Genomic DNA, 22,979 nt, shown 5'->3' with positions numbered 1-22,979 from the left:
CTGGCACTTAGGAAACTCCTGGCTCAGACACTGTCTGACAGCTCCTGCATGTTTCAAGATGCATCACTTTATATAACTAATAACAGAAACATCAGGAAACATTAGAGATTTAAAAGAATCTGTTTCAGCTGAAGGGATGCCACTAGATCAAACTTCTACTTTTGGCTGCCAGTTACAGGAATAAAGTTGTCAGCAGCACATCAGCTGTCGGGATCAGAGCTCTGTGGTGAGAATGCAGACATGATGCCAGAGGCTGTTCTCGGTTTCATCACTGTGCTTACACGAGAGATGGAGGGACCCACCTCCTCTGGTGGAAAATGGCACCTCCAGTGGGAACTACCCAGATATTTTTATTCATAAACTTAAGCAAGCATCAAAGTTAGGATCCAGGGAAATAATTTTGCAAAGAATCAAGATGTTTTTAGACAGATCAGTAAAAGAATCGCCCCCAGAAATTTTTAGAGGTATCTTCATCTGCTTGTAACAGAATGTCATGCAGTAGAAAACAAACAGCAGAAACAACAAATGGCAGGACATGATTCCTGTGAGGAAATCTGGTTTCTGCTTTTCCCCTTAAAAGAGCAGAATAACATCATAGAGCTACCTTGAGTTCATACTTATGTAAAAGAGAGCACAATTTATCTGAGAGTTATCTGGCTGAGTGGTCTTGTCTTCACTAGTTAATATCTTGCAATTATGTGTGGATATGACAGTTGTAAGCCTAACACAAGTAGGCGGTAGTGACTGAGGTTTAACAGTAGGCTTTTCTTCTTTGCTTGACCTGATGACATATGCAAAAAGCTAAAAACTGCCGGGTCTACATTAGGACTTGAATGAGTTATGTGGGTGGAATCTGAATACATGTTGCTTTGAAGAGCTATGGGTTGAGAGAAGCAGTAGAAACACCATAGAAACATGCAGAATAGCCAGTAAGGAGCATTAAAACCACAAAAGATATACTTGTAGTAAGGCCTGGAGAAATAGCAGAAAGAGCTTTTAGATAGAGGACTAAGGAAAGGTTTAGAGTACTGAGCGAGGAGAACGTTCCCTATTCTCTTGTGTGGAGGAACATGAGACGTGATATTGATACTCTGAAAAATAAGTAGCATCAAAAATACAACAATTGATCTCCACTTTCCCCTCCTAAATGAAATGGTCAAAGCTCAGATTACCGATCAAAAAAGGTGATACTCTATTTATTCAGCATACAATTTTATTTCAAACCTTAGGGTGCTACTAGTAAAACCATGCCCTGGAGATAACATATTTTTAAAGATAAGGGCATGTTCAGACTTGGGTGAAAAATGCAGACCTGTAGCAGTCCAGATATAGACCAGTTTAAGCTATTATAATTATCACTCTTGTCCTCAAGAGGTGTAAGTAGGCCAACTGAGGTGGAGAACAGGAAGTCAGTGACTTAGATGGCAATAGCAATTCAGCTGCCATCCCTCCTGGTTTGGAGGTGCTCCAGCTAAGCCTGAGATCTCTTTGTATTCCCCCAAATATTTATTATCTACACTATTACAATAAACTAGAACAGGCAGTGTAGGAAAAAGTCATTTCTTCCAGGTAGAAAGCTTCAGCCTTAGGAAGGAGATGGCAACAGAGTCTGCATATGCAATTACATAATGTCATTACTGCAAAGTGAGGTCAGGCCCTTACTCAGACATTAACACTATCATTTACAAAAAAGAGTCTCAGCTAAGTAGAGTGGTATTTCCACCCTAGGACTGTCCTGGAACTAGACTAAAATCTTAAAAAAGAATTTACTCAGTGATAATCACTCTTCTGTGAAGCTTTCTAAAGAGCTGAAAGTCCTCCTGTTTTCCCCTCCACGTTATCAGAGCTCAGAAGGTAAGAAAAGTTCCTCTGTAGTGCAGTGGAAATAACCATGCAGTGGATCTGGTTACTGTAGTACTAAGAACAAGCAAATATAGATACCAGAATTGATATGGTCTAAGAGCATGGCTGAATGAAGACACAGAAAGTCAAGGTTTAGCTTTGCAGTGCAGTTGCTAATAGCTGGGTATAGATAACTCTGGTTCTCAGATCTGTGTGTCATTAATTACATTAATTAAGGACATGGTCTTAGCAGCCAACAAAACTACTTCTCACTACTGAGAAACTTGAGTTTCAGTCAAGGTTCCTTCCATCAGAAGTTGCCTGCCTGCAGTTTTTGACCACGGTGTTTGAAATGATGAGAGCTTAGGTGCAGGATTTAAAATAAATCAAATCTGAGCATAATCTAACCTTCTGTCACTTATCTCCCTTTCCAATATGAAAGCAACCAAGTCACAGAAGGCTCTTTACGCTTGTTAAAGGAAAGAGGAAAATAAGATGTTGTGCACGTTCTGAATAAAGCTCCTTTCACTCTCTGAGGAGCAATGCAGAACTGTCCCAGCCTGTGGCAGTTCAGTCCTGTTCGAAGGAACAGCAGTTAAAATCATAGCATGGTCCCAAACTGGCTGTTAATAAGAATTGTCTAACGCTGCTTCCTATCACTGCTGCTGCCTCTCCTAGGAAACATTTTGGCTGTGCATGGCTCAGTGGGCAGTTTCTTTTCCACCTCTATGAGGTTTTCCAGAAACCCAGAGGACCCAGGCCCTCTGCACAATGCAGACTATTTTTGCCAGCTCCTGGTGCTGTCTTCACTTTCTCTGGCCCTGGAAGTCACTGTTTAGAAGTTCATTCTTGAAGAGATGAATAGGGAGGCCTTTTTATTTTTCATCCCGCAACCGTAATTTCAAAAATGTGATACATACCATTTTTTCAAAGTTTACTAGATTGTCAGTGAGTGTCTTGTTTCCCTCATGAGTAAACGTCATGTCTGTATAGGAATAAAAGCCACATTAAAGCCCATAACTAAATCATGGCTATACAAAACAACAGAACATTTTATCTATGCCTTACAACAATCAAAGCAGCTATAAAAGTAAAACATTTAGGCTTTAATTCGAAGCATTTCTGAGACTAGTAAAATTGAGGTATAATATTCAGATGCACTCAAGCAGTTTTTCTTGACTCTGTGTCATGCTTTTTATAATGGAAAAAGATCATACCTCACACTGAGATTGATTTTTGCTTTTTCTTGATGCTTTTTACTCTTACTCTTCAAATATTTGACAAATAGCTTTCAAGTTAATAATTCTGGTAGCATCCAAGCTTACCTTTTATAAGAAGTGGCATGAAAGGAATTATTGGAGGGTCCAATTTAGCTACAGTTAGTCTGTAGGCCCTATGGTTTCTTGATGGATCCTTAAGAAAAAAGAGAAATCAAATAATTATTAATACATATTATTAAATGTATTAAGACACTGCATGCATTCATTTAGATGTCATGGCATTTATTAAAATCATTATCTTCTCTTGTGGCTTTAAAAGTACATCTGAAAGCTACGGATGCCTTTTATCATTTTCCCATGCAGTTTACACAATGAAAATGCAGCTGCTAAACACAAACAGTTTTCATATCAAATAACAAGGTAAGATACGATTACAAAAAAATTGTTCATAAAAGGAACCACATATTTTACCTCCCTCCTTGCAGCTGCAGAGACAGTATTCTGTAACACTAAAATGTATTGCCTGGAAAAATCCAGGTGGGAAAATATAATTTCCCATATGCACTATAGGAAAACATGTGATAAAGCTTTGCTGAGTTTCCCAGATTAACTTTGAGTGGTACATAAGTTCTCTCAGAGTAGGTTCCTAAGAGTATAATTTATTAGTCATACATACTTGTTTTAGCAGCTCTAAAATGGGATCATAAACTTCTTAAAGTCAAACAAGGACATATAAAATGTTCTGAATCAAGGAATTCAAATCAGTTACTCAGAAACTGAATTAGCTCAGATTGTGCATAGAATAAGGGATCTATTACTATTCACCATTAAGCTTTCAAATTCTGCATAGATCTTCTTGAACTTGCTTGGAAGTTTCTGTTAATAAAAACAAAAATAGCAAACCTTAATTAAATCCAATTTGTGTGGTAATTTTACTGTAAATGCTAGTTCCTTCTACAACGCCCTAAGTCAGGAAAGTGCTCTTTTTGCCAGATATTTCTAACAATGTGCTAATCTAAAATACAACATGTCTCCTAGCAACCAGATTATAAATAGAGACGGGACCAGCCATGAAACCTGGATCCTGATTTAAACCCCAACTTGGATTTACTCCTACGGGATGCTTAGGTTTGGATTTTTGTTTGGTTTACGTTGAAATCACTAAATTCAGAATTTAAGTGAAAGTTCAAGTGAGTGGCTTCAGGACATTCCTCGTTATAGCCCATCTGAAAATATAATTTATACACAGCTTGCGAACGGGTAGCTCAGCTTAATTATTCATACCTATGATGAACTGCCCTTGCAACATTCAAGTCCATGCCTGGGCATTTCCAGGAGGTTTTCTGTTCACGCTAATGTATCATCAACTGCTGCTCTAATTCTTGACGTGCCCAGCAGCCTCTACTGCTTTCTGGACTATAAATTAATGAATAGGTTTTCAGTCCACAATACCTACACAAGTAAATTATGGTCAGTTGATTGCACAGCGAATGGGATTTACAGCAAAATGGGCATTACTAAATATTTTCATATTATGTTCATAATATCTTCCTGTTATTTTAGACATATTAAATAATATTACTATAAAGACTATAGCATATGTTATAAATTAGTTTCAGAAATTAGACCAACTTTTTCTGCACACTCATAAGATGTCAGCTTTCTAGTTTTAATAAGAAGTTTCACTATATTTGCTGATTCAATCAGAGTACTACTGGCAGTGGGTAATATTAAAAATTAATAGAGACTTTATAGAGCATAAATGATTTTTTGCAATACTTTCTACATTTGGAGTGTGTACCCTAGCAAGATATTTACACTGTGCCACAGCAAGGGCCTAATTTTTAATGATGTGTGTGAACAACTGTGTGCCTAGTTTGCATATGCATGCAGATTAGGTATTTGTGAAATAAGTGGTATAATTGGACATTTGCACCTGCAAATATTTAATTTGTGCAAGCAACTAATGTAAATGCATGATAATATGGCAAAAATCAGGTCTTGATATGTTTGTTTTTAAGCATAATCTCTCTCTCTGTCTATATATATGGCTAAGAATCAAGTTGCAGAGCTTCTCCTGATAAATCGACTTCTCTACAGAACCAGTGTGTGATAACATTTCCCGAATTCAGGTTCATACTCCACACTAACAAAGGAACTGTGTGAACCCCCAAGCTCAGACCCTGTGTCTATTTCAGATTGCTGAATGTAGTATATAATTCCAATTGCCTCTTCTGTCGTCACACTATGCCTGTACTGTCTCAGATCTCCCAACTATTCCTCTCTGTAGCCACAAAAGAAAGGTCATTATTTTTAAAAACTGATCTGCAAATCTTTGCTTTCAGTGCTGATTGCATAAATTACTTGCAACATGTACTTCTGAAAATGGGGCTGGTGACTTCTCAGTTGTGTCTGTCTGAACTCCTAGTTCAGACCACTTTGTTAGGTGTTCAAATTTCGGCTGTGGTAGCATCATGTTAACTATTTTGAATTTCTAATGAACAAAATACGTGCAGATTCAAATCTGCAGATCTTTCATCAACCAGAACGTTCTCAGTAGTTACATGTGTTTACTACCTCAACCTGCTGGACACTGCAACTTGTCTGTATACTCGTACGCAAAAGAGCAAAGCCACAGAAACAAGTGGAAGCTCTGAGAATGAAGACCAAATTGATAGTAATCAGGGGAATGCATGTCAGAGAGAAAAACAGAACCCCTGTGTTACTAGGGTAACAGAGTCCATATGGAGATCAGCAAATAATATGTATAAACAGAGGATGGATTTTAGAGCACAACATATTGAGTGATCTGAGCAAATGACCAGTAAAGTCAAAAAGAGGATGGGCTGATGTAAGAGGCTAACTCGCTCACCCTGTTGGGCAGTTTAGCTCAGCAATAAAGCTAGTAGTGTCACACTTGTTAACTGCTTGTGAGGACTAAACACATCCACAGGTATACCTCCTCACTAATAAAAATTGTCATCCTTAGCTAAAGGATGATGCTCAGGAAATGAACTACTAGATCTCATATTATCAGTAATAAAGGCCTAACTCATGTTTTTGCTAACTAAAAGCAGAAATCCCAGTCAAACTTCTTAGAACTGGATTGTAGCTAAGACTTACCTCCCATGTTAATGAGAGACGGCTCACGGCAACATTACTCAGTCCCATAATGATAGCAAAAAAGGAATTCAGATTTTTGTATTCTTTACAGCTGAAACACAAAGTTTTAAGTTGTATGCATCAGTCAGAGTGGAAGTACACACGACAACCTAAAGAAGGCTGACCCCAGCCATGCAGCATAAATTTGACTGGAGTCTGGCAGCCGTGGCCAGCAGGCCTGTGACACACCACTTTGCTGATGTGCGAGTAATTCACCATGCTCTGGAGGCTCCTTTCCCCTCCCTCTTAAAATGACCTCCTGCTTCTGCTTCACTGGGTGCCAGCTTCTGCAAGGTCATTAAAGGAGTCTTTGAAGTTCCTCCCCACCCGGAAGCACAGTCTTGAATCTGGGCCCAATTCAGTCCCAGAGAATACCAGTGGACGCAACTGGTTTACAACCCCATTCGCTGAAGAACTTGCTGACAGCTTCTGAACAGCTACTGAATGCTGAAAGCGATCCCTAAAAGATCTTCATTGCAGTTTACAGGGGCACTGAGTCTTTTTAAAGAGAAGACCAGCTGTCTAGAGATGCCTGTGTGTCAGTGACACCTCGATGTGTATGATTTCTAAATAGTACTTGTGTTTTCTGGAACTCTTTAGGTTGCTTCAAGCAACTGCCATTTGCTACCAGCATCATTAAAAGAGGTCCAGGGCAGTAGGAGCTCTAGGTCAGCCTTTATCCCTAATGCAAATGAGAATTTGTGTTACCAATTAGGAAAAACTGGAAAATGTAACTGAGTACTATGGCAGATCCAATACACTGTATACAGGAGTAGACAAAATGGAGCTCTGACAGAAACAGCCCATACAACTGCTCAGCTGTGACTGCATCGCGTGGCTCATTGACTCAATGGGGAGGGAAGAGAGAATAAAGCCTCATAAATCTGTCTTGCTAGGTTCCTGCAAATTACTTGCTTTTTTTCACAACTAATTTCCAAAATCTGTTTTCAGAACCTCAGCCTCTGCTTCTTTTTCTGTTTACCAAGAAAAATTGCACAAGATTCAAGCTACATTCCTCATATGGGTTTTTTTATTCATTGCTTAAGCTCTTAGCTTCTCTGAGGTATCCTCAGCTCCAGATAAAATTAGTACGATCATCACATGCTACTGTCCGACTCCGTAATTGCCACATCACCTTATTGTTATTCTGTTCTTTCTGTCCCTCTGTTTCACCAGACTCAATGGATTGAGGGGGTGAGTCCTTTAGATCTGGGCCTCACTTGTGTCTGCACTGTGTGAACACTGAGCATATGAAAAAATCATCTCTCCCCATCTGATGGTCTGCCTGTTGGAGACTGCTGCACCCTTAGATCTTCTGGCAGAGCTGCTCATACAAATTCTCCCACATCAGATTAGGGCCAGTGAGCAAGGTTAGCGAAGATAAGCTGAAATGCTAAAGCTACCCCAACTTATTCAGACTAGAGCAGGTCAGGGAGTGCCTTGTTAGTGGATCTGAGGGGAAATAAGGATGAAAAGCAACCAGGGAAGGCTGTCAGTGATAACCTCTTCCCCAGCCACAACTAAATCCAGAAAGGAATGTATGTCCACAGCTTGCAACACTGAGAATAAATTGTGGCATGGTAAAAATAATTAGCACACATCAGTGGTGCTCAAACATAGTAGGCAGCTGCAAATGCATCTGCAATATGTAATTTGAATCTATCTTTTATTTTAAAAAGGGTAAGTTTGCTAAATATTCTGTTAAGCAAAGCAATTTTACTAAGTCCCTGTTAAAATCACTCTAGATATAAGGCTTTATACACCAAATATTCAGTAAACTCTACAAACTCTACACTGAATAGCTCAGTTCCAAATAGAGGAACACTGTAATGAGAAACAGTGCTGTGTGGCTCCACTGGCAACGGTGCATATATTCTGCCTGCAAAATGTCAGGAAGTGAATTATCCAAAGTACCACGGTGTGTTTGGAGCAGATGTCCCTCGACCTCCCATTAAGGTCTGTATTGGAACAAATTTCTCCTTAGTGTGAACGGTCAACACATATATAAACATGTGCTTTTGTCTCCAACACAAACATGGTTAAAATCTCTCTGTACTTACATGAGCATATTCATCTTGGTATTTTCTCTGTACACATGCACTCTCTTCAAAAATTTCTTAGAGGCTCCTTGGGCTTATAGCATACACTTGCATATGGAAAGAATGATTCTCAAAAACTAAGTGAAAGTGTCTGAGTGTAGTGATACACAGGAAGGTTTCTAAATAGCCTGTGGGTATAACTGCAAAGCGGAAATATATACAGTGTTTGTGGATATCCACAAAGGTATGCACAAGTATTTCCTAGAAGACCTTTAATATTATGCGATTAATATGGGAAGAACTCACTTCAGGAAATGTAGTTCGCTTCTGCCCTTTGTTTCCAAATTTGATCTTACAATGGCTGGAGGAAAGAGGTGAACGTGGTAACCTCCACATCCTTTCCCAGCAAATGCAAAGGCAAAAACAGCTCCTGGAACTGAAAGCACACGTGCACAGCACTTGGAGCCAGTACTTGGCCTTGTGCTTGCCGACAAAGACAGGCCACACACATCACAGGGTGCACTGGGTGGCAGATACAAAGCGATGTGCTTCCTGCAACAGTGTGTCACAGAATTGAAACAGGGTTCTCAGTAACAGCTATCTTTGAAAATTGGGACGTGCAAGGCATCTTGTTACCACCAGTCATGCGAGATTAATCGTGCAGCACCGAGCTGCGCTGAACACTTTTCTAATCAGTCTAGTACTTCTAGGTAGGGTAAAGTTCTCATTAGGTCTCAAGGATCTTCACAAGCAAAACTTCCCCACAGATCTTGCTTCGAGGCCTGGGCCCCCATCTTTTGATCCAATTCCTCAGCTTTTTCTCCCCTCCAACTTGGGTGCGCAGTGTTTGTGTTACCGCATGCTATAGCACCTGTTACCATGGCAGCACTGCACCGAGGGCAGGAGCCTGGCAAAACTTCCCAGCGCCCTTCCAGCGGCTGCAATTAAACCTGCCTGCTCGCTTTGTACTTAGGAAAATCTTGTGCTTTGGCTTTCTCTGCATTTAGGAGACAAAGAGGACTCGGCAGAGCAGACCACTTTTAGCTGTTTATTTTTAGCATTGTAGTGATACCAGAAACATGGAAGTAAACAGGAGGTTGTCAAGCTGTTGTAAATAGCATAGGGCTAAACCCATGACACTGAGGAACCCACTGACTAGGGCGGCTTATTAAGGAGATATTTAACTGTAATTTTTAAGATACTTGATTTCAAGTGTTTATGGAAATTACTACTGTATCTTAATTTACCACATTTCAACATTTTCCCATTTCAAGCCTCTGAGCCCAGAGCAGCCCCCGACTCGTCTGTGAGCGGGTGCCAGTGCCCTCTCCTGGACACAGCCCGCCAGGCCCGCCGCTGGCTTCCCGATTTTGCTCTGAGGGGTGAGATAATGGAATATGCGGCACACGTATTTTTAGACGCTAAAGAGGTAAATTCTGTCCTCTGTTCTGAAAAGAAACCCGATCCTGCGTGCTAGATCTTGAAAATCGCCAGCTCTCTCCAACGGGAGGGCCCGAAGCCATTCCCAGAAGGAAGTCGGTACTCACAGCGCGGGGCCTTCCCGGAGCTGTGAGCAGTGCTGATGTATAGTTTCGGTGCGAGCACTGATTTCAGCTATGTGGAATTATGAACTGAGAGGAGGGAGACATCACAGCTGTACTGTAATCTCTTCCTTCACACAATTACATTAACAATGAAAAAAAAAAACCCACGTTAAAATTCATAGTGTAACTGTAAGAACTGCTTTGTTCTGTAAGCCCCTTAGAGACCTCTATTCACAACACCCAAAGTCTTAGACAAACACTAAAAAAGGCAGCTCCTCACTATACCCCTCAGTGAACTGTTGGTTTAGACAACGAGTGACAGGTAATTAACGTAATACACCATGAACTGAAAAGGAAGGGAGAAGGTAAGAGCTATAAAAAAAACCTGCAGCTATGCAGGGCAGGGGCATGCTCCTGCTCCCACTGATGCATCCATCCCTCAAATCCTGGTCCTTGACTTCACTGGCAAAGAGCCAAGGCCTAAATCTTTAACAGGAAGGCTCCAAAGAGCTTCAGTTCTAATATGAATAAAAGAATAGTGCAATAATTTCCTGCTATCCAACCTCAGACCCAACAGTTACTAAGAGAAAAAGGACATTGATATTGTTGCATTTTAAACCAAAAGTATTAGAACATTATCAGAAGCAGACTGAAGGTAACATAAGCCTTATCACCTCTGTACTACATCTCTGTCATTCTCCCACTCAGCTTTCCCACTCAGGACCATTCTCAGAATAGTTTTCCTGAAGAGCACCAGAAACACTTCTGTTCTTGTGAAAATTTAGGATCATTTCTTTGTCATTATATATTAATTCACATATTAGTTTTTGCTAATGTGTGTGTAAGGATATATATGAAGGATTTGCCTAAAGAGCTGAAATATATTTGCTCACAAACTTGATGTGAAAACATAGCCCTAAGAGCTCAGAGATTTTTAGGAATCAAGGATGAATGAAGAGTAGGACAGGAAAGAAGAAAAACACATAGTAACAAGCTTCTATACTGCATTATAAGGAAATGGACAGAATTACTGTATAGAGAACATTTTAACCTCTAATGTATAGCTTCCTGAAAACAAAAAAGGAAGATAACAATTTTACTATATTGAACTTAATTTCCAGCTCACAGGTGATTGTATACTTACTGGGCTGCTATCTTAATATACTTCTTTAATAGCTGCACACGCTTGCTGAGTTGAGAGCAAAGACAAATCTCAGTGACAACCCAGAACTGAATTTCATTAAATCTTCTTAAAAACAAGTCCAGATTTGCTGTGGTCTTTTTAAAATTGTGCCTTCCAAAAGTGTGATAGATCAGTTCCAGCTAGGAAAAAGAAAACAGTAGGGTTTTTTTGTTTGTTTTAAGAAATCTTGTATTTTGGACAGTGGAAAAAAGCTAATAATGACCAGGTAAATATTATCTACTTCCTACACTAGCCTGAAACTTGCTCTGCAGTTTGCATTTACCGTTGTACAGATGACAAGAATTTAGGTTGCAAATCCAATAGTCAATAGCTGAGACATACTAAAAGCCTAACTGTAGACTATGCATAAATAGCTCAATATCTTGAACAAAACATACTAAAGTAATTCAATAAACAGCACAAGTTTGGGAGAAGTTAAATAAGCAAGATGAAAAAATAAATTAGAGGAACAACACCTCATACTTTCAAAACTTGTAGGTGGCTTTATTGTAGTATTTTTCAAAATCAAGATCAGAGAAAGTTTTGCAAATAGTGAATATACATACAATATACAACTAAACATTTTCTAACATATTCTAATCTGTTGGGTAGATAGATCTTCATACCTCATGCACACAGTTGAAGAGCTCCCAGTCATAAATTGTCATCTGATGAGCTAAGTCTTTGGAGCTCATCAGTTCAAATGTTCCTACTGTACCAGTAGATGGTCCCTCTTGTTCTGGTAATGGCGCCTACAAATAGAAAAATATTTCAGAAATGCTAAATTACATGATTGGTGCTTTTCTTCCATAATGTTTCCATATTTTTTTTAGTGTGACCATTTCCCTAAGCCTGCTTCTCATACTAAAAGTGAAATTTGCTTTTAACCATAGGCTGGCATTAGGAAGTGAGCCTAAATCAGAATCCACTATGCACAGGATGCTCAGGGAAATTCTGAAAGCTCTTCAGAGGCACTGTAAGGAAATAAAACAGACTGTTCTCAGTGTGTTATTTTTAGCATTGTCCTAAAATTTGAAGCCAGAAATAAACGTTTTGATATGTGTTGTGTTCCCTAAAGTATGCCTATTTGTTTAGAAGCACAGGTCTGTTCACAAAGCTTTTGTTATTGATTTCCTCTTTCACATACACCAGTAACTAGGTCACAAAGCAAAAGCCAAATACTTTTGTAGATTACTGATTGTAATGAAGAGAATTATTACATCTGTTGCTTTTCAGAAATCGGCAGCGATTGCAAGATCTGTTCATTTATAAAATATGCCTTATACTTTCTCTTTGTCACTACCAGGATGCACTATTAGCCATTTGTGACTGCAAAACGCCTAGCTATACTAATGAAAATTATATACACACAGTCTTACGAGAAAGAATCCTTTATACCATTCAAGTATAAAATATTTTTGAAAGACATTTCCATACCACCCAATAAAAGAGATGTGATCTACAGTGTTGCACACAAGTAGATCTTATAATAAAGAGATTTAAAACATGGCTTGAGATCAAGCCACATTTGAAGTAATCTGCTGTATATATTAAGGTCAAAGTGTTTGAACCAGCCTGGACTAAATACTAACAAACAACCCTCTTGCAAATTCAAATGCACTCTGAAATACCCTTTGGGAAAACATCAGTAAAGCTTCTCATGAACCCACATTTTAATTGTTTTCTTTCCAGGAGAGGGCAGTAGAGTTCACTCACAAGTTTCTTTCTCAATTTCTCATAGGGTCTTTGTTAGATAATTACAGAGCAAGGAATTGTCAACAGGCTCCTTTCTGAGTAGCAACTGAATAGAGTCTGCAAGATTAACAGACCATATTTACATACTGAAACATCAAAAATGAGCTTATTAAATGAATCCCCTTTTATAAAAGAATATTCTATTACCTGTAGAAAAATGACTGACTGCATTAATACATCAAGTCACTTTCTCAATAATACACGGTGTGTAGTAGCTTTATTTTTGTTTGAGTTCTTGCTTTGCACTCTCAGGAAAACTTGTATTTCAAATATCACTATAATACAAACTAATTAAAAATAATTAAACTAAACCACAGGCATTATTACCTTCAATGCTCCATCTACAATTTTTAAAATAGTGTATTTAAGCACGGTATTAGAAAAAAAAAATCATGACAGCCATCAATCTTATAACAGCCTGCAGATCCCTCTGACCTGGGATTTGCACAAACACAAAATTTCTTCCGTTAAGACAGAGTATGAATGAGAAGTACACTGGTTTTGTGTAGAAAACCCTAATTTGTGGAAATCTGTGGAAAAAAGACTTGTTCACAGACTGAAAGAGGGCTTTTTTCCCCTATTTGGAGACAAACACAACATAGCTGTTACCATAACAAGCACATATTTTCCAAGGCTAGGAAAGAAGTACTTAGATGTAAACTCATTGCATATTTGCAAATTCGTCTGACCCAGAACAATTTTCACATGGGAATTTCCAAGCGTAATGAGAATAAATGTATCCACATAAGCAGCAGCCAGGAACTGGAATGTGAAAGGATTAAACTGGGAGGGAGGTAAGGTTGTAACATTTTTCAATGTTATTTATATCTCTTTGAAAAAACGCATTTGATAAGGAGATGTGTTCTGTTGTGCAGTAATGAGAACCTCTTAAAAGGTGCTGAGTGTTCTTCCCTAATTCCTACAGAAGTCAGTCCAGTTGACAAAAACTAGCACGTAGCAGCCCTGTATCTCAGAGATCCCTGTAGCTTTTGGAGTACTTGACCCAAGGTAGATAGACAGCACAAGGGAAAAGGCACAGAAAGTCATGAAAATTTTCTGCTAAGGGTATGTCCATGCAGATGATGGAAAGCCATATAAAAAGTACCCAACATAGTTGTACTAATGCAACCCCACTTTAGAGTAGCATGCCCCATAAGGGTATCTATTTGGCAGGATTACTAAAGCTGAAGGGAGCACCAGAATTTAATAAACTGAACAAGAGGTATCTCTGCATGGAACTACAGTAGGCTGTATGTGAATTCCCTGGTTATTAAACTGAAAGCAGCAGCAAAGCACAGATTTTACCATATCTATAAAAGAAATCAGGCATACGTACTAAGTGGCTTGTTAAAAGCATACAGGAGGCTGAAACAAGGCTAGGAGTAACAGAGTTCATGCTGACATGACTTGGCAATGACATTTGTTTTTAATGAAATAAAAGGAACAAAAAGTACAGTCAAATCAAACTCTATAAAAGCAGACCCCATGGAGATTGTTAGAATTACTGTATAAACTGTAAGTACTTATGAGCAATTTTACTTAAGAAAAAACAGACTTTCTAGCAGGAATATTTTCTGTGATTCTAGTTGGAATTATCTGAGATTTTGACATAGTGTTTTGTGGGGCTCAGAAAGAAAAGATTTTAAGTAATTTACTGTTGGAATCAAGTCTCCATAATGCTGTAATTGGTAACTTCTATCTTCTATAATATATCCTTGTGGCCATGAGGAGATAATTCTGTCATCAGGATTTACTGCATGTCTTAGTGATAATATTCAGCTCTTCCTACATGCTCAGTGCAACACAGAGAATACTGGGATCAAGTTCCGTCAGGTGGATCAGATGGATTTCTGCTCTAGCTCAGGAAATGACGACATTAGCCTGTTTTAATTTCAAGGCTTGTCCCATAGCACTGTTACAAAAAACTTTGTTGTGAATATCTCCACTAGTTTTTACCTAAAGCATTGATAATGCAAAAAATACCAAGCATTCAAATTAACTAAGAGGTGAACTTTATGAGACCTGCATACATACATACCAGTGAATCGAACTGATCACGTGGGCAAGCAAACAGCCGTCCATTAACACTGAGAGTTGTAAACACTGAAACATCATGAGGTTTGAGCACAACTTTTTCTGTAAACATGAAACAGAAGACTGTTTATTAAATCTATGTAGAATTTACAGGAGGACTGACCCCAATAGCTGCACAGATCAGCATTACGGGAACAAATTTTGCACAGTAAACCAATGTCCACGATACAAAATAGATGACAACAAGGTCCTCTTTGTTGAAGAGATGTGACAACAAGCTCAGCCCAAGCCAGTCTCCTACAGAACTGGCATACAGAACTGGAATCCCAGCCCCTCGAACCACACAGGCAGGTGAAGAAGCCTGCACTGCCATCTCTAGGAACTACCCACAAAAGTTTAGCCATAATTAGGGACTCACGTCATTCTTCTCTGAGCTTTAAGAATATGGAGAGCTGTTCTTACTAGAAATTTCCTTGAAAGACAACTGCATGGGAAAGTGATGAAATGCAACTGTAATTCAAATCTCATTACAACAGTTCTAAAAGAGTGTCACATCACAGGTAAAGTAAAGATAATGAAGTAATTTGCAAAAATCTCTATCACGGGGAGAAAGATTTGGCTATCAGAAAATCTGACAATACAAAAATGCTGCAACTGCAAAAAGTAGAGCTGCCTGCCTGGTGTCAGTTCTCAGGAAGTAAACGTTTTTGGCAAGCATCGCTGCTTGCAAAAATGCCTTCCAGTAGAGCTTTCATTAACTGTGTGTGCCCCATACTCAACTAAAGCACTTCAGCAACACTAATTCTTCAGCAGAATCCACCTTGCAGTCACTCTCCCATTTCCACAGCCTATAGTGGGGGACTGACTCCTGACCCTTTGCCAACGCTGCCCTCAGTGGGCTTGGTACTAAGATGTTCAGTAGTGGTTTACACGGACAGAGCTGTCAGAATGGTAGTGACCGCTACAGGAATATTAGCACTTCATCATTTTCTGATGTCACTGATTCATACATCTAACTTGACATTATCCATGCTTACCTCATATTCCTGTTGTTAAAAAGCTTGAATGTCCTACAGTGAAGGGAACTTGGGGTAGCTCTGCTGTGTAACATGCAGATACACAAGCATCTCCATTTTCCCTGTATGCCATGTGAGCTCCAGTCTGTGCCTGAAGTGGGGAAAGGACTTGCCTCTAAGCTGGCTTGTACTAGCTGAACATGCGCATGGATATAAAAGCCATGACTGAATTCATCTTGCTTTTGAATTCCACCTGACCTGCTGCTTCACTGTGAGATATATAATTAATACTGAAATACTTAAGATGATGCAAACACAGTACCTCCTCCTGAACTCATCTTTACTATGATGAGGCCTTCTCCAGAACCCAGCTTATCTGCTACTGCGCTGATCACTTCCTTCACGGATGAAGACACTGGTACACGGATTGTGGTATAAGTTTGGTCTATGCAGTACACTTTAAAAAGAACTGGAAAAAAAAAAAGATTGTGCTATGTATGCCACATGTAACAACCACAGAGACGTTACTGTACAAACTATTTTCTCTTCAGTAACCATTGTACACAAGTGAAAGAAATAAAGCAACAATAAATCATTATTACTGTTTTGATAACTCCCCCTTCCTCAGGTGTTCCACAATTTCTAGTATAGAAATCTTTGACTTCTCAGAGCTTTTAGTAAGCCATGAAGTACTAGTGTTTTAGTATTGTTATACTGTTTATGGATGACAATTTCATCTGGCACTTTGTCATGTCCCAGACATTATAGTATTTTAAATAAACAATTGTTTTCAAGAGTCAGGAAAACTGGCTGCAAACTCTCTTATTACAGGAAAGTACTTTTTATATTACAAAATAAATTTTAAAATAAAGTTCTGGTTACAATCAGAACTTCAATCAAACTGTGTTGCACCCATTTTTTTTTACATGCAAGTATGTAATTGCTGACTCAAGATTGTTTCAGACAGTGAAGAAAAATATCCTAACCTGAGTGCATAGTACGCATTAGCTCCCAGACTAATACATGAACTCAGGTCTCTGGCTGCCTAGAAATCAATATGATAGTACATTAGTGTGCAAAAAGAAAGGCAGCTCACAGTGGCATGAATTTAAGACAGAAGAAGTTAGCAAAATACCCCTTCGGCTCAGCTGTCAAGCCAAGCTAAGCAGCCCCTGGGGTTATAGCTGTCTGTGTTTTCAAGTTCAGTTTGCTGCCTGCCCTACGAGCAAGAAGGTGCAGCCATACGAAAGCAGCAGTTACTTCCTGCCCACACAAACAGGAGTAGTAGTACTTCCATAGCTGTATCAGCTATTTTGCTCTTTGTAGACCTAGAAGAAACACTGATAGGAACAATGGCAGCTGCACGCATGGCAAGATTTCTGCTGTTCATATACAGATACTTCCTGCTTTTGAAATGGCTCTTTCTGTGGTTTGCTTTATGCCAACAGCATTCTCAGATAAAAAACTTTGCATTTTGTTCCCTTATTTTCACCATTGTACAGTAGCAAGAGCTATCCTTTAACATCAAACACCTTGAAGCAGAGGTTATTTTCTGTGATGAAGATGCACCAAAACAACCATTGAGAGACTGGACCAGGCAGTTGCAAAGAAATCTGCAGATTTATGAATTTTAAAGAACATATATGTTTATTTACAATGACTAGATCCCATCAGCAGAGTTCAGGATTTTGTTGACATGGCAGTGCTTTTTCCTGCATGAAGTAAAGGACAAAATGAAAATCCACTACAACTGAAAATGATAGTCTGACACACTGCTGTAAATTTTACCTTGATTTCTTCTCATGGTGTCAAACTATAGCAATAGGGCAAGACAGCAGATTCTGTTTTCTAGGCTGTGCGCCACAGGGCAGAGATCCAGGGCATGATTATCTGCTCCACTCATATCTCACAAAGGAGCATTTCTGGTGAAACAGCTGTAAATTACCTCAAACTATGCAGAAGAGAAGGAGGCTCACACATGACCTTCAGCAACAAATATATATTGCACTGCCATCATCTGCTCTGTGCTGGTGCAGCCTCACCTAAAGTACTGCGTGCAGTTTTAGGTGCCACAATATAAGAAACACTTAAAACTGTTAGAGACTGTCCAAAGGAGGATTATGAAGATGGTGAAGGGTCTAGAGGTGAAGACGTATGAGGAGTGGCTAAAGTTACTTGGTTTGTTCAGCCTAGAGGAGACTGAGGGAAGCTTCCTCATGAGGGGAGCAGAAGGGCAGGTGCTGATCTTTTCCTCCCTGGTGACCAGTGATAGGACTCAAAGCAACAGCATGCAGCAGGGAAGCTGCATCAGGGGAGGTTCAGGCTGGGTATTAAGAAGAGGTTCTTCACTTAGAAGGTTGTTGGGCACTGGAACAGGCTCCCCAGGGAAGCAGTCATGGCATCGAGCCTGACGGAGTGCAAGAAGTGTTTTGACAATGCTCTCAGACATATGGTCTAGTTTTTGGGTGGTTCTGTGTGGAGCCAGGAGTTGGACTTGATTATCCTTGTGGGTCCCTTCCAACTTAAGATATTCTATGATTCTCTGATACCTGCACGGACACTGTCCGTACTGGTTCTTACCTGTTTTGTTCATCCCCTGTTTTAAAGGTTGTTACATCTTCCTCTGAGGAAGCACAGTGTTTGGAAAAAACACTGGGAAAAAAACAGGAGTACTTCAAAACGATGGAAAATGTTGGGTTAGCAAAAACAAAGCTTGCTTCAGGCTAGGCTTCAAAACTGTTGGTAGTTTTGTTTATTTTTAGACCATTTGTTTTCAGAGAATAACTTTACTACAAATCCCAGTGGCTCAAGAAAACTTTGCAGAGAAAGAACTCACCTTCATCACTGCCCCTGATAGGCTGGCGTTTCTGTGCTCTGTCATCACTTGTGTTAAACAGCTGCAGAAGAACTTTGTGCTGAAAATTAATCATCAGGATTCACATTATAGCAAGAATAAACATTATGGGTAGAACTGAATTACAACCGATCGATAGCAGGAAGAAGGGTAGCAATGCAAAATTTCACACAATTCTAAAATCTATTTCTCAATGTGTCATTTTAATATCTCCAAAATTACTAAAGAGAAGATTGTTTACAGGTTTGATGTGCTAAAGCTTTTACTTCAGAAAATGGGCAAATACATTCTTACCTTCTTTTGTGGTGCTTTAGGTTCTTCAGAACTATAAAAAGGTAAAACATAGAATATATCATTAGGTATTACCTGAAAGAGTTTGTTCACAAAACCACCTAAAGAACATAGACCACTTGTCAAACTACAATATCAACACATTTATCAAGGCTGGGAAAATACTAAGTCTGTGCAAGCATGAAACTAGCATCCAGTTTAGTTTCAATGGTGTATACACCATTTCTTATTCCTCCTGTCAATCCCTTTATGAGAGAGTTTGGTGTTTGCAAGAGCGATATGGAAAGAGAGGGTCACAGACATTCATCCAAACAAGCCTGCATGCAAACATTCAGTGACTGAGTGCCATTCACAAAACACAATTTTAATAGATATAAGCAATACATTTTCTTCATCTATTTACTGAGAAAAAGAAGAAAGGGCAAGAAGAAAAGAAGAAAAAATTGTGCTTACACTTGCTTTACAATTTTCTCTAGCTCTGGAAGTTGTTCCTTTAGGGCTGCAATCATTCTAGTATCATCTGATACAGATACATAAAATTCCTGTAAATGACACAGCATAGTCTTTAAATAACTATAAGGGTAAATGAGCAGTACTAAGGATAGAGGATTATGACATGACATCTGATAGTTTAATGATTATAAAGAATGCCAATCTGCATAGATGAAGACATGCTGGTCCCAACCCTCTATTACTGCTACTTGTTTATCTCCAGCTGATTTAAAGCATGAGTTACACATGCAGAAGGGAAGACTGATGAGAGGTGGAAGAGAGAAGTGTTTTCTTAAGCTTACTGCGCAACCACTGACTGCTTGTGCAAATACTGCTTTTTCAGATTATCAAAGAGAAAAACAAGAGAATTTACAATTAATCTGCCACAATAGTGGTTTTTTTTACCCACTGCTGTTGTAGTCAAGTAATTTTGTTTAAAACTAGTCTATTATCACTATTATTGCTATTGTTAACTATGAAATTAATTTATTTGCTTTTTCTTGAAAAACAACAACACAACAAAACCCAACAGACTTGACCATACTTGCTACTACAAATCCATCTCCTATCTCATCTGTAATTTCTCTGAATGTACAATCTGAATGAATTTCTCTGAATGTTCAATCACAGCTTGGAATTCCTCTCCTCCAGCACTATCCTGGATCTTTTCCACTCTGGCTTCTATCCCACATTCCATTTTTCTCTGAGGTGTCTAGTGATTTCTTCTTAGGCAAAACTTAGAACCACTGTACCATACACATTCTCCATGATGTAGAGCACTTGAAATATTTTTCTACTTAAAATCTTTTCCACGGTTACTTGGCAGATATCTTTCAGCACAATGATGCAACAGTTCCTTCATACCTCCAAAAAGGCCAATGCTGCTTCATCTTCTTGCAGTAAATCTCCATATAAAGCAGCCCACTGGAGAACCAGTCGAATGACTCGCCTTTTGTTGTTGAGGGCATAATCCATTTTCTCTTGCTCTGTACCCTGGGAAGGCTGGGCATGATAGGTGCCATGGTGTCAAGGAAAATGCTCAGTGGTTGAAAGTATCAAAACAAGTATGAATTCACAAACAACCGACTTCCAAAAAAACACTTTCAGGGCGTTCAAGCATAACTTCCTAATATATACTTTTGATTTCTGTCTGTTGCTAGCATAAAGATTTGTGAACCTCTCACGTTCATATTAAAAAGTAAAAAGACAGTGAAGTTACTATAGAGTATAGGAGTAATCGCAATTCTACCACAGAGGCAGCTGCTGTAGAGGAGCAGAACAGAAATGACACTTGGAACAACAGAGAATAGGATATTCCTCTTCGTTCTTTGGAAACAGTGGCAGAAAAAGAAAAATGACTACTTGTGTTTATAAACAATTCCAGTCTTCTGTTTGTGAGGAAGGCTACTGGAATGAACCACCACTCTTACTGCTTTTATTTACAGAAGCTACTGTAAGCCAAGGTGAACCTCAGTCCCATTATGGTAGGAGAACCTGAAAGATTACAGTCTAAACTGGCTGCACAGACATGGGATGAAAATGGAACGAATAACAAATTCTATAGTAGCTTCATGGGCTCAGCCTTATGGGCTGAGGTCAACTGTATGAAGTTCAACAAGGCCAAGTGCCGGGTCCTGCACCTGGGGCGCAACAACCCCAAGCAGAGCTACAGGCTGGGAGATGAGTGGCTGGAAAGCTGCCTGGCGGAGAAGGACCTGGGAGTATTGGTTGATAGTCGGCTGAATATGAGCCAGCAGTGTGCTCAGGTGGCCAAGAAGGCCAACAGCATCCTGGCCTGTATAAGAAGCAGTGTGGCCAGCAGGTCTAGGGAAGTGATTGTGCCCCTGTACTCGGCTCTGGTGAGGCCGCACCTCGAGTACTGTGTTCAGTTTTGGGCCCCTCGCTACAGGAAGGACATGGCCGTGCTCAAGCGAGTCCAGAGAAGGGCGACCAAGCTGGTGAGGGGTCTGGAGAACAAGTCTTACGAGGAGCGGCTGAGGGAGCTGGGGTTGTTCAGCCTGGAGAAGAGGAGGCTCAGGGGCGACCTTATCACTCTCTACAGTTACCTTAAAGGAGGCTGTAGTGAGGTGGGGGTTGGTCTGTTCTCCTACGTGCCTGGTGACAGGACGAGGGGGAATGGGCGAAAGTTGCGACAGGGGAGTTTTAGGTTGGATGTTAGGAAGTACTTCTTTACCGAAGGGGTTGTTAGGCATTGGAATGGGCTGCCCAGGGAAGTGGTTGAGTCACCATCCCTGGAGGTCTTTAAAAGACGTTTAGATGTAGAGCTTAGCGATATGGTTTAGTGGAGTACTTAGTGTTAGGTCGAAGGTTGGACTCGATGATCTTGAGGTCTCTTCCAACCTAGAAATCTGTGATACTGTAACATCTTGATCTGAGATTTCATTTTATATATGAGGAAATCAAAAGATTCCTCTCTATCAAATATAGCATATTTGCGAGGCAATACTTTGTGACAGTTATTTTGTAATGAACTATGAGAAGAAGTGAGAAACATTTCATTAACCTTTTTCATGAAGAAGCATCAACGTTACAAAATATGCAGATAGAAAAAAAGTACAATTTATTCAAAGGAAAGAAACAAGAAACAAGAAAAAAGTACAGGTACAAATGAACTGCAAGCATGCCCTGTTTCTACAAGCACTTCTAAGTATACAGCATCTCAGTCGTCTAACTAAAGCTATAATTTTAAAAGCTCTGGTCACTTACAGATCTCTGCTGACATCTCTATTAAATCAGTGAAAAAGCAGACTGAAGAGCTGAACGTGGACTTTGGACTCTGTTCTCAGATAAGGCGAGGAAGGTACAAAAGATTCAGTTATAACTCAGTTAATCATGCTGACTTAGAATGAAAAAGTGCTGCTGAGGAAATCTGCTGCTCTTAGAAAGTCCATAATGGGCAATAAACTGAGTTAATTTCAGCTGTTAACCATGCAAAAATGAAGAAGAATCCACAGCAGAAATGGCATATGACAGTTTGTGTACCTCTTCACAGAGGTTAACAATGTATATTTAAACCATTTCCCAATAAACTGACGACTGAGTGTGAAGTAAGCACAGAATGAGTGCAACCACTTCAACCGTTCTTCCTGGGTACCAAAATTCTGATCCTGGATTACCATGAATAATAACATTCCCAAGTGTATGGAAACAACTCATATTTTAATACTGGCAATCTTTCATGCACAGAGAAGTCCAGCATCCTTTCAAGCTGCACTTTCAGTTGCTCGAACAAAATATTTTAAAATATTAATTAGAAATCAAAATGATCTAAAATACATATTTTAAGCTTCTCATTTAGAATTATAAGATCTCTCTTTTTTCTTTTTTTCCTAACAAATATTAACTCACTTTATACAAATAAAATGTTATGGGAAAAAAGTATCTATTAACTCACGCTTTTCAAATGATCCTCCTGCCCAAAATCCTTGCACAGATCCGGCAGGCTAACAGGGTTACTGGGGCACTCACTTGACTGACAAACTTAGAAATCTGCATTTTAATTTCATTCAGAAAGGTTTCAAATGAC

At 39.4% G+C, this 22,979-nt stretch overlaps 1 protein-coding gene across 1 annotated transcript in view; it reads right to left on the bottom strand.

Moving 5' to 3' along the window:
* RAPGEF4 (Rap guanine nucleotide exchange factor 4) overlaps window positions 1–22,979 on the bottom strand; it is a 154,033-nt gene that overhangs the window by 8,378 nt on the left and 122,676 nt on the right. The window contains 12 exon segments of the mRNA XM_083842534.1: window positions 2,763–2,827; window positions 3,168–3,255; window positions 3,888–3,938; window positions 6,186–6,276; window positions 10,952–11,130; window positions 11,617–11,742; window positions 14,784–14,881; window positions 16,118–16,264; window positions 18,632–18,710; window positions 18,944–18,974; window positions 19,394–19,482; window positions 20,297–20,434. Of these exon segments, the coding sequence (XP_083698660.1) occupies window positions 2,763–2,827; window positions 3,168–3,255; window positions 3,888–3,938; window positions 6,186–6,276; window positions 10,952–11,130; window positions 11,617–11,742; window positions 14,784–14,881; window positions 16,118–16,264; window positions 18,632–18,710; window positions 18,944–18,974; window positions 19,394–19,482; window positions 20,297–20,434 (1,182 nt within the window).

The sequence above is a fragment of the Anser anser genome, assembly GCF_964211835.1.
Source record: "Anser anser genome assembly, chromosome: 6".
NCBI lineage: Eukaryota > Metazoa > Chordata > Aves > Anseriformes > Anatidae > Anser > Anser anser.
The sequence above is the reverse complement of the archived record's forward strand: the minus strand, read 5'-3'. Positions and strand labels throughout refer to the sequence as shown.